The following is a 10,295-nucleotide window of genomic DNA, read 5'->3' as shown; positions in this document are numbered from 1 at the left end:
TTCAACAACTAAGTTTAAAGTTAAAATTAATGTGCCCATAAAAAAGTTAAAATTAATGTCTACAGCCTATAGGGCATATATATATATATATATATATATATATATATATATATATATATATATATATAAAATTAATTTCAATGTGTTCTAAAAATTAGTCTCACTATTTTATAACACTCACAAAAATAATCTTTCTATACTGATAGATAAATTGCGAGTATACAATTATCGTCAAGTAGTAATTAAGATATCGTGTCCATGAGAATTGTCGTTAACTTTGAACCAAAACAATTAAACCAATGCTTAAAATAAAATAAAATAATATTTTGGGGGTTTTGTTCAAATACAACAACAACAACAACAACAACAACAACAACAACAAAAGACCAAATCCTATTTCAAAATTATTAATACTCTTTTTTTGTTTACCATATAGTCAACAAAGATCGAACCTTAAGATCTCATGCATACTACTTAAATTCTTTACCATTAAACCAAATTTAGTAGCTTAAATTATTTTTACTCTTTAACTGAACAAATAGTAAATGTCATTTCACCTAAAAATGAAATAAAATCATATCCAAATACATAAACAAATCCATGCCAATAATAAAAAAGATTACCAGAAATTCACCACTACCAATTGCAATTGGTAGAGATGAATTTACCTCATCTTATCACTACCACAAGACACTAAAATCAAATATAATATTTTGTCAAAAAAGAATCACATAAAATATTTATGTTGGCATGTAGTATACTTAAAATTAACTACTCACTAATGAAACAAAGTTGGAAGAGGCCAAAAAATGTTTGACTTTAGTTTGGCATGTTGTTGTGTGGTCCATATGGTTATCTCGCAGTGATCTTATCTTCTCTGGACAGTCCACTTCTGCTGAGCAACTGGTAGATATACGATTAAACTCTACTCTTGGAAATGATTCGGTGGTAAGAATCATGGTCACACATGCTCTCTTGGAAATGACGTTTCTCTCTCTCTCTCTCTCTCTCTCTCTCTCTATATATATATATATATATATATTCTATAAAGATATGATGTATTAAAAATTGACACGTGTATGTCACTTGACACATTTAGTATTAAATTTTGCCACGTCAGCTCCGTTAATGGCATTTGACGGCAAGACTAATTGTGGAAACATACATTTTTTGAGGACTTATAATCGAAGAAATTTTTTTAGAAGACTAAAAACAAAACTTTGAATATTTACAGGGACCACCAACATATTTATCCCTTTTAAAAATAACAAAAGAATAAAAACTATTTTGTTGATCAAACATACCGATAGCTATTAAGTAGAAATTGAACATCTTAATAATTTGATCCTTAATTTGTATTCTTAATTGTTGCGTATAAAAAAAACATTCATCAAGGGAGGTAACCTCTTTAAATAAATCTTAATTAAATTATCAGCGAAACAATTATTTTAGTTTCTCAATGTGCAATTCTTTAGTCATTTTAAATAAAATGTCTAACAAGTTGTAAAGTCGGGGACTATTTTATATATATTTTTTTCCTTCTTAAATTATCTCGATAGATCAATCTGAAACAAAAAGTCTTGCTTTGAAAATAGAAGTAGATGCAATTTCCTTCACACCCATAAAGTCTTGCTTTAAAAATTTGTTGAATGTCTTTTGGATCCTAATTTTCCAAGATGCCTAGGACTATACTATGATTATGTCTTTTTGAAAAGTTAAATTTATGGAATTTTAAATGACATCTAAAAATTCAACTTCATAATATCAACATACTTGTTCAATTTATTTAGTAAAACACTTTATTCAATGTTTACATACATGCGAGTGTGCGTGCATGCATGCGCACACATTTGTGTTACTCTCCCCAAATGGAGGACCCACGCTACACTATCCCTCTCGTCCGTTTTGTTGGATATTGCCATTGTAAAAACATAATACAAATATATAGTAAAATATAATGGGTGCAAAAGGTCAGAATTTTTTGATTGTACAAGAAAAATAGATAAAAACAGAAAAATAAAATTACTACAAAACTAGAAAAACTAATCTCTTCTAAGTTGCACCATTTTCACTCTTCCTTTAGGTACTTGGTGGAATGGGCCGGCTATGCTTAAACTCCATAAACATATACTAAAGGATCCGAAATAAAAGTAAACTAGCCCTATTAAAATAAGCAGCACTATAATAGCAGCCACAATAGGCAATACAATTTTTATAATATTAGTATTATTCTGATGTCGATGAGATTCATCGGAGATTGCAAGGAAATCCCACGAGTGAATCTCATAAATTTCAGAATGATGAAGAGAATAAGCAGAAAACCCAAAATAAAGGGTTGAGTCATTTTAAAAAAAAACACTCAAATCCAATGTACCAAATAGCACCGGATGTTGAGGTTTTTCATTTGCATAGTTCATAAAAGCTGAAAAATTATTGGATTGAGAGTCATACTCAATCCAAGTATAGAAAATTTGTCCATTAGTGATAGGTAGAAATTGATCACTAATAGGAACAAATTTTAGTGGTTTGAAAGTGTTATCGATACTAACACTAAGATGAGCAACCATATTTTGGTCCTCACCTACAGTGGTATCAATAACAAATGCTAAGAAACTCTTTGGTAGTCCAAACCTTCCAACGGGTGGATATTTGGTCTCCAAAGGTTTCGAAGTAAAAAAAAAGGGTGAAACCATATCCTGAAAATCCAGGATTTGACACTTGAGAAATAGAAAACGAAAAATTTGTAAAATAAGAGATTGAGGAAGAAGAAGTTAAAACATCTTTATTAACCATTTGACCAGCTGTGTCTGGTCCAGCTGGTGAAGGTGTGAAATTATTTCCAAATTTTGTTAAATTAATTTTTCCATTGTTTAGTGTTGCATCACCAAACAATGAAATATCATTTTGTTTAAAAGTTGAATAATGAAAAGGGAGAGAAGTTTTTGATGATTTTATTGAAGTGATAAAAACAAAGAAAATTGAAAAAAGGAAAATGATTTTCATTCTTTAAGTTTAGAAGAAGAAGAAGAAGAAGAGAAATATAAAAAAAACTTACACTTAGGAAAATTATGAAGCGGACAAGATGTTTCACTTTTACAAGATGTTTGGCAAAGTCACAGAGAATTGATTTTACTCTCTAAACACAAGTCTAGATGAAGCTGCTATTTGAAGCTTCACGTCGGCTAAAATTGATTTTGAAGAGATTGGAAGTGTGTGTGGGCTGAAGACAACAAGTTTAATGGACTATCTTTTAGTCGATAAAATATAGACGACTTTTACAAGTATATCCTTGGTTTATATATTCATAAACAATATACAATAAAAATTTGTGAATTATCCAGTGTCATAAATGCAAAGTGTCAGTTTAGTTGGAGTATAAATTTATTCTGATTCAACTGTATATATTAAGTGACACTTTTAAAAATTTGTTGAATGTCTTTTGGATCCTAATTTTCCAAGATGCCTAGAACTATACTATGTTTATGTCTTTTTGAAAAGTTAAATTTATGGAATTTTAAATGACATCTAAAAATTCCACTTCATAATATCAACATACTTGTTCAATTTATTTGGTAAAACACTTTATTCAATGTTTACATACATGCGAGTGTGCGTGCATGCATGCGCACACATTTGTGTTACTCTCCCCAAATGGAGGACCCACGCTACACTATCCCTCTCGTCCGTTTTGTTGGATATTGCCATTGTAAAAACATAATACAAATATATAGTAAAATATAATGGGCGCAAAAGGTCAGAATTTTTCTTGCCATATAAACTATAAATTCAAAATCTAATCTAATACTACTAAACATAACTTCATTTTATACATCTTTGCCTTCATTTATTATCAATATTATTCAACAACTAAGTTTAAAGTTAAAATTAATATGTCCATAAAAAAAAATGGTAACGCTAAATTTAGGTGGTAATGCTAAATTTTTATCAACACAAATATTCTGATAAATTCCAATATATATAATTAATTTATAATTAGTGCTATAGTACAAACCACTATAGCACTTTGATTGTACAAGAAAAATAGATAAAAACAGAAAAATAAAATAGGGCTAGTTTACTTTCTAATTATTAACAATAATAATAATAATAACTTTTATTAACAATATATAAGTGGAAATTTGTTAGAATCTTTTATTGTGATGTGTAAGTTATTCATCTTATTTGAAAAATTTTAGGGATTTAGTGAAAGAAATTATGTATTTGTATGCTATATGGAATTCTTGATTCCTAATGACCAGAACCATGTATTAGCAATAATTAGCATAATATAGGTAGAATTGCATTCTGTGTACAATTACATCGAATTTAATTAGCAGAATATTGTCTTCAGTATATAATTAATAGTTTATATGCATATATGCGAGCGTGCATACGCACATTTGTGTTACTCCTCCAAAATAGAAAATTACTTTAGCTAAAATAAAAAATTATTTGGATTGAATATGACTCTCAATCCAAGAATGTTTCTAGATATCACTAATGGACAGATGTTTTATACTTGGATTTAATATGACCCTCAATCCAAGAATTTTTCAACTTTTATGAACAATAAAAATAATAAACCTCTACTTCAAAAATAATAATAATCATAAACTTCAATATGCAGTGCTAATTGGCACGATGGATTTGAGTGTTTTTTCAAAAAATTACTCAACCCTTTATTTTGGGTTTTTTGGTTTTTCTATCTCACATTCCGAGATTTATGATATTCATTCGTGGGATTTTCTTGCAATCTCTGATGAATCTCATCAACATCGAAATAATAATCTTAAAATTATATTGCCCTATGTGGCAACGGCTCGTGTGCTGCTTCTGTTAGTAGGGCTTAAAATATAAAACCATTATTGTACACATAGATACATTCCAAGTTATTGATTTAAAAATTATTGAGTTAGATGAAGCGTACAATATTTTTAAATAAAGTTATTGTCTTATGTTATTGATATCTTTCAGATATAAAACCATATTTTTAAATCAATAATTTTGTCTTATTAAAGTTATTGTCCCCAACATTCCAAGTTAACGGTGGTGGGGGTTTCTTCTCATGCAAGGTATCATGAAGGCATCCATTTTCCATGAATCTAGATAAGATTAGACCATAGTCATCTCCAATCCAGCAGCCATAGCATTTGATCAAATTTCGATGCTTAAACTTCTCTAAGACTTCAATTTCGTTGCGCATGATATTCATACGCTTTTTCTTGTTCCATTCAAATTCAACCTTCTTTACAGAACAAACCAGTTGATCAATCACGGCTTTGTACACAACACCATGTGCTCCTCTGTCAATAATATACCGATCATTTAGGTTCTCGATCTGTAGTCTCCATCACTCGCTCAACAATGTAAGACATCTCCCTCCAGTTAAGATCGAAGGTCCATATTCATAGTCATATATGAATCCAGCGCCTCCTCCTCGACTTTTATTGTAAGACCGTTGCTTAAGATTTTAGGCCTTTCTCAATTCCTTTCTATGGAGATTTATTAGAATTATAATAACCATTACAGAAGAAATAAATGAGGATGGATTTACATAATTAGTTTTAATGCAACTCAAACAACTAACACATAGGAGATGATTACCCATAAATGAGGATGGTGAGAAATTCAATAACTTCATTAGACCTTTTGGTACAGAACCATTGAAGAGATTGTAAGAAATATTGATTTCAATTAATGAAACAAGACTTTCAAAGAGAAACTATGCTTCCTGTCAAATTGATCGAGGATATGTCTAGACTTTGCAGCAGTTTTAGCTTCCCAATTTATGCAGGAATGTCACCTGACAATCCATTAACACTCAAATTTAATCCATGGAACAGACTGCGCAATGTTCCCATTGATCGAAGAATTTGCCTCCAAACAAAATTCCACAAAGTTTTAACTCGCGAAGGTTGCTAAATTCTGCCAAAAAGCCCGGTATACCACCCATGAAGTCATTTTCCCTCAATACCAATGTGCTGCAGTCACATACAATCCACCATCTTTCCACATCAATTTCTGAAGTGCTCTATTCGCTTTTGGCGCCTACCTTTGGAATTTTTGCCACAACTATACACTAATTTGGACAGTGGCCTCGGTTTGATCAGTGTTTATAGTTATAGAGTAGTATGATTTGGTCTGTGAGTACAAGGATTTCTGCAGATGCCTATATTGACCCCAACGTAAAAGGAAAAACCAGTTGAAAGGTTTGGTGAGTATTGGACCAGTGATAGAGGAAAGGAAGATTAAACTACGCGAAGAATAGGTTATTTTTGGAACAATTAGAGAAGCTATCCGAACAAACTTGTCTGCCTGCAACTTACCATTTCCCATCAGTTTAATTGCAAGCACATCGACATATTGAACCTCATCACGCCTCAGCTTAAACAAGTTCTTATTATAAATGCTAATAACACCTTTCATGTTCGGCCTCTTTCCTGGATCCTTCTCTATGCATCGGAATGCCAATGAAAGGACTGCAGCAACTTGCTTGGCTATTGCTACTGAACTGGAAAATTCACTTGCAAGGTATGGATCAACAATCTTCTCAATTTTGCCTGTTTCCATCCATACAGATCTAGCCCAGATCACTAAGGGGGTATCCTCTGCCTCATCATTCAAAGACGGGACTAACAGTTTCTTTCTGGTTAATAGCTCGAGCAAAACAACTCCATAGCTATATACATCCGACTTTCTTCCCGGCACAATATCATATGCATTCTCTGTGACAGAGGACAGTGCAAACATGTTAGAGAATACTATTCTGCATAACTAAAATATGAAAGGGGTGTGCAAATCACCATTAATTGTTAGTTAATTACCCGGTGCAATATAGCCAGGAGTACCAACAACGTGTGACGAAAGCATTTTCCGGATTGTTGAATGACTATTAGAATCCTCAAACACCTTCTTGCATAGGGCAGTGCCAAAATCAGCTATGATAGGCTCCATATTGTCGTCAACAAGTATGTTCTTTGGTTTTATGTCTCGGTGCACTATTCGTGGAACACAATCATAATGCAGATATAGTAGTCCTTGAGCAATTCCAACAGCTATTTTACACCGAACATTCCATGTTAACGGTGGTGGTGGTTTCTTTTCATGCAAAATATCATGAAGGCTTCCATTTTTCATGAATTCACATAAGACTAAACCATATTCCTCACCAATCCAGTAGTCTGCATGTTTCAACAAATTTCAATGCTTAAACATCCCAAGGACTTCAATTTCATTACGTATGATACTTAGCCGCTTTTTCTTGTTCCGTCCAAATTCAACCTTCTTTACAGCAAAAATCTGTTGACCAATTATGGCTTTGTACACATTACCATGTCCTCCCTTGCCAATAATATACCGTTGATTTAGATTTTCAGTAGCCTCCAACACTACATCCTTAAGGGTACGCGACTTCTCTTTGCCTGAGATATTGAATTCTCGAGCATATGTGACTCCAATCCTTCCAACTCCTTTTTCAATATAATAGGACCATTTGCTAAACTCGGACGCCGGAGCAGCTCCTCTTTCATTGTAAGACTGTTGGCTAAGTGTAGCTCCTCTTTCAATATCAGACTGTTGCTTAAGATCAGACGCCATTTCCGATTCTCGGCCCTGCTGGCTGTTATGCACAATTCCTCTGCCAAAATTATAGCAATCGTATAATTTAGCCATAGCCTTCAACACCATCACCAGTGGGGAACATGACATCTTGAGGAAATAAATTCGAATTATTATTAGGATCACAACAGTAATAAATATCGAGGATCCAAGTTCTATCATCACAATTTGAACAGTACTGATGCTTTTGTGATTACTTGATTTGTAGACACATGGATTAACAAAACTAGTTTCAATGCAACTCAAACAACTGAAACAAAGGAGAGGGTTACCGATGAATGAAGATGGTGAGGAATTCAATAACTTCGTTAGACCTGTTGGTACAGAACCATTGAAGAGATTGTAAGAAATATTGATTTCAATTAATGAAACAAGACCTTCAATAGCATCTATACTTCCTGTCAAATTGTTTGAGGATATGTCTAGACTTTGCAGCAGTTTAAGCTTCCCAATTTCTGCAGGAATGTCACCTGACAAGCCATTAGCACTCAAATTCAATCCATAGAACAGATTGTGCATTGTTCCCATTGTTCGAGGTATTTTGCCTCCAAACAAATTTCCACCAAGTTGTAACTCGCGAAGGTTGCTAAATTCTGCCAAAAACCCCGGGTTACCTCCTGTGAAGTAATTTTCTCTTAATACCAATGTGGTTATGCCTGTCCAACTTCTTAAACTTGAAGGGAACGATCCATTTAGGAAATTGAATCCCACATTCAAACGATCCATTTTAGTACAATTTGACAGCTGAGGTGGAAAAGGACCTACCAAGTTGTTGTGAGCAAGATCCAAAATCACAAGATTCACAAGATTTCCAAGATCTGATGGTATTGGCCCTACAAATTTGTTCCATGACAAATTAATGTATGTGAGCTTTGTGCAATTTCCCAAACTTGATGGAATCTGTCCACTAATATTGTTCTTGCCCATGTCCATGTATTTCAGATTCAAATTGCTTTCAAACTCGGGAAGAAGTCCACTGAAACTATTCTCATTGAGAATCAACCTCCTTAGAGTTGCACATCTTCCTATACCAGAAGGTATGCCACCTTGAAATTGATTTCTTCCCATATTGAGCTCGCGCAAATTCTTTCCAAAGCAAAGATTTGGTGGGATATTACCACTGAACTTGTTATTCATACAGTCCAACTTCACTATGCTGCTGTTGATTCCCAAGCTTTGAGGTATGACTCCTGAGAACTGATTTTCAAACAATGAGATATTTTTTAGATACTTAAGGTTTGTCATTTCAAAAGGTAGTTCCCCAGAGAGGCTATTGTTGTGAACCAAGATGTGCACAAGACTAGGAATTCTCCAAATAGTGACTGGAATTTCGCCTCTCAAACGGTTGAAAGACAGTTGAAGGTCCTCTAGCTTACTGCAATTACCAAGAGATGAAGGAATAGCCCCTGACAACTGATTACCATATAGATACAACCTTAACAGATTTGTCAAGTTTCCAATATTGGTTGGAATAGGACCACTAAGTAGGTTACTGTGTAGACTCACTTCTTTAAGGGAAGGAATTTCAAACAAAGAATCTGGAATTTCGCCAGTCAGTATATTGGAAGACAATCTTATTAACTGTAAATTTTGCAACTTTTTCAAACTATACGGTATCTTTCCACTAAATCTGTTCTCAGAAAGATCTAAATTCTCAAGCAAACTACAGTTGCTTAACTCTAAAGGCACTTTTCCTGAGAAACCATTACCCAACAACAAAAGGGTCTGCAAGTGATAAAGGTTTCCAATTTCTGGTCCAAGTTGACCAAAAATCCCATGACTAGTGAGATTAAGGGAAATGACGTTATGGGTATGGTCACATTGAACACCAACCCATGAACATGGATTGGAATCAGAAGCATTCCAGCTAGAATTGATGTGAGGAGGAACAGAAGTCCACTTTCTCATCAATAACAACAGAGTCAACCCATCAGAGGTAAGAGTAGTAGCACCATGCAAGAAGGAAATAGTCAATAACAAGAGGGTAGCAATTCTACTGCTAAAACTAGTTCTATATGTCATTTATTAGTCAAGGTTGTAGGTTGCAACTTTCAACAGAATAAGTAGCACTTACCTTATCACATTCCAATGAAAAAATTTAGTACTGATGAATGAGATTGTTTTGTTGTTTGAGGTGTCTACTATGAGATTAAAACTGAGCTATCTTGAGGAACTGACAAGGAAACTACATGCTAACCTCATTCATGTTTATGTTCCTTGTATGACCTCTCTAGTTCATTTAATTCTCATCTTGTTGATATGATTGTGGCCATGATTGTACAGTTTTTAATTGACATATCATATTAAAGTTGTTTGGTAGAGTTGCAATGTGAATGGGAAATCTTGGTCATAAGGGATAGTCTGTGGTCTGTCGTGGAGTGGAGAATGATCCTCCACCACAGTTGTGTTTCCTTCTGTATGCCATTAGAATTTTATTGGTTGTAGTTTTCTCTTTCAGTGTAGGGTCCTATATCTTTCTCTTTCTGATTATTCAAAAAATAAAAAGTTGTTTGCTAAACCTTATCATGTCAATGATTATGCTCGTCTTCTTTCAACCAAATAAATTGATAATTGATTTCCACATATATCGTGAAAAGGGTATATGTGAACTTGGTAAAATGTATTTGTAAGTAACTATGTAATCAACTGTTTTAAGAATTCATCAAAATAAAATGTAA

At 33.3% G+C, this 10,295-nt stretch overlaps 2 protein-coding genes across 2 annotated transcripts; both read right to left on the bottom strand.

The window, feature by feature from the left end:
- Positions 1 to 4,990: 4,990 nt before the first annotated feature.
- On the bottom strand, positions 4,991 to 7,137 carry LOC123922290 (receptor-like protein kinase). The gene is made up of 3 exons (XM_045975019.1): positions 6,825 to 7,137; positions 6,152 to 6,725; positions 4,991 to 5,303 (listed from the first exon to the last, which is right to left on the bottom strand). The coding sequence occupies exons 1-3, from the start codon at positions 7,135 to 7,137 to the stop codon at positions 4,991 to 4,993; spliced, it is 1,200 nt and encodes a 399-aa protein (XP_045830975.1).
- LOC123919474 (receptor-like protein kinase) lies at positions 5,584 to 10,042 on the bottom strand. The gene is made up of 2 exons (XM_045971395.1): positions 6,825 to 10,042; positions 5,584 to 6,725 (listed from the first exon to the last, which is right to left on the bottom strand). The coding sequence occupies exon 1, from the start codon at positions 9,637 to 9,639 to the stop codon at positions 7,201 to 7,203; it is 2,439 nt and encodes an 812-aa protein (XP_045827351.1). The 5' UTR covers positions 9,640 to 10,042; the 3' UTR covers positions 5,584 to 6,725; positions 6,825 to 7,200.
- Positions 10,043 to 10,295: the final 253 nt, after the last annotated feature.

The sequence above is a fragment of the Trifolium pratense genome, linkage group LG4, assembly GCF_020283565.1.
Source record: "Trifolium pratense cultivar HEN17-A07 linkage group LG4, ARS_RC_1.1, whole genome shotgun sequence".
NCBI classification, from domain to species: domain Eukaryota; kingdom Viridiplantae; phylum Streptophyta; class Magnoliopsida; order Fabales; family Fabaceae; genus Trifolium; species Trifolium pratense.
This window is presented reverse-complemented; position numbering and strand designations above follow the sequence as displayed.

Excerpts from the sequence above, each read along its gene's own strand:
- LOC123922290 (XM_045975019.1), bottom strand. The coding sequence starts at position 7,137 with ATGAAAAATGGAAGCCTTCATGATATTTTGCATGAAAAGAAACCACCA. Across the intron at positions 6,726-6,824 it reads TCCTGGCTATATTGCACCGG|AGAATGCATATGATATTGTG; the intron begins GTAATTAACTAA and ends CCTCTGTCACAG. Across the intron at positions 5,304-6,151 it reads AGGCATCTGCAGAAATCCTT|AGGAGCACATGGTGTTGTGT; the intron begins GTACTCACAGAC and ends TATTATTGACAG.
- LOC123919474 (XM_045971395.1), bottom strand. The coding sequence starts at position 9,639 with ATGACATATAGAACTAGTTTTAGCAGTAGAATTGCTACCCTCTTGTTA.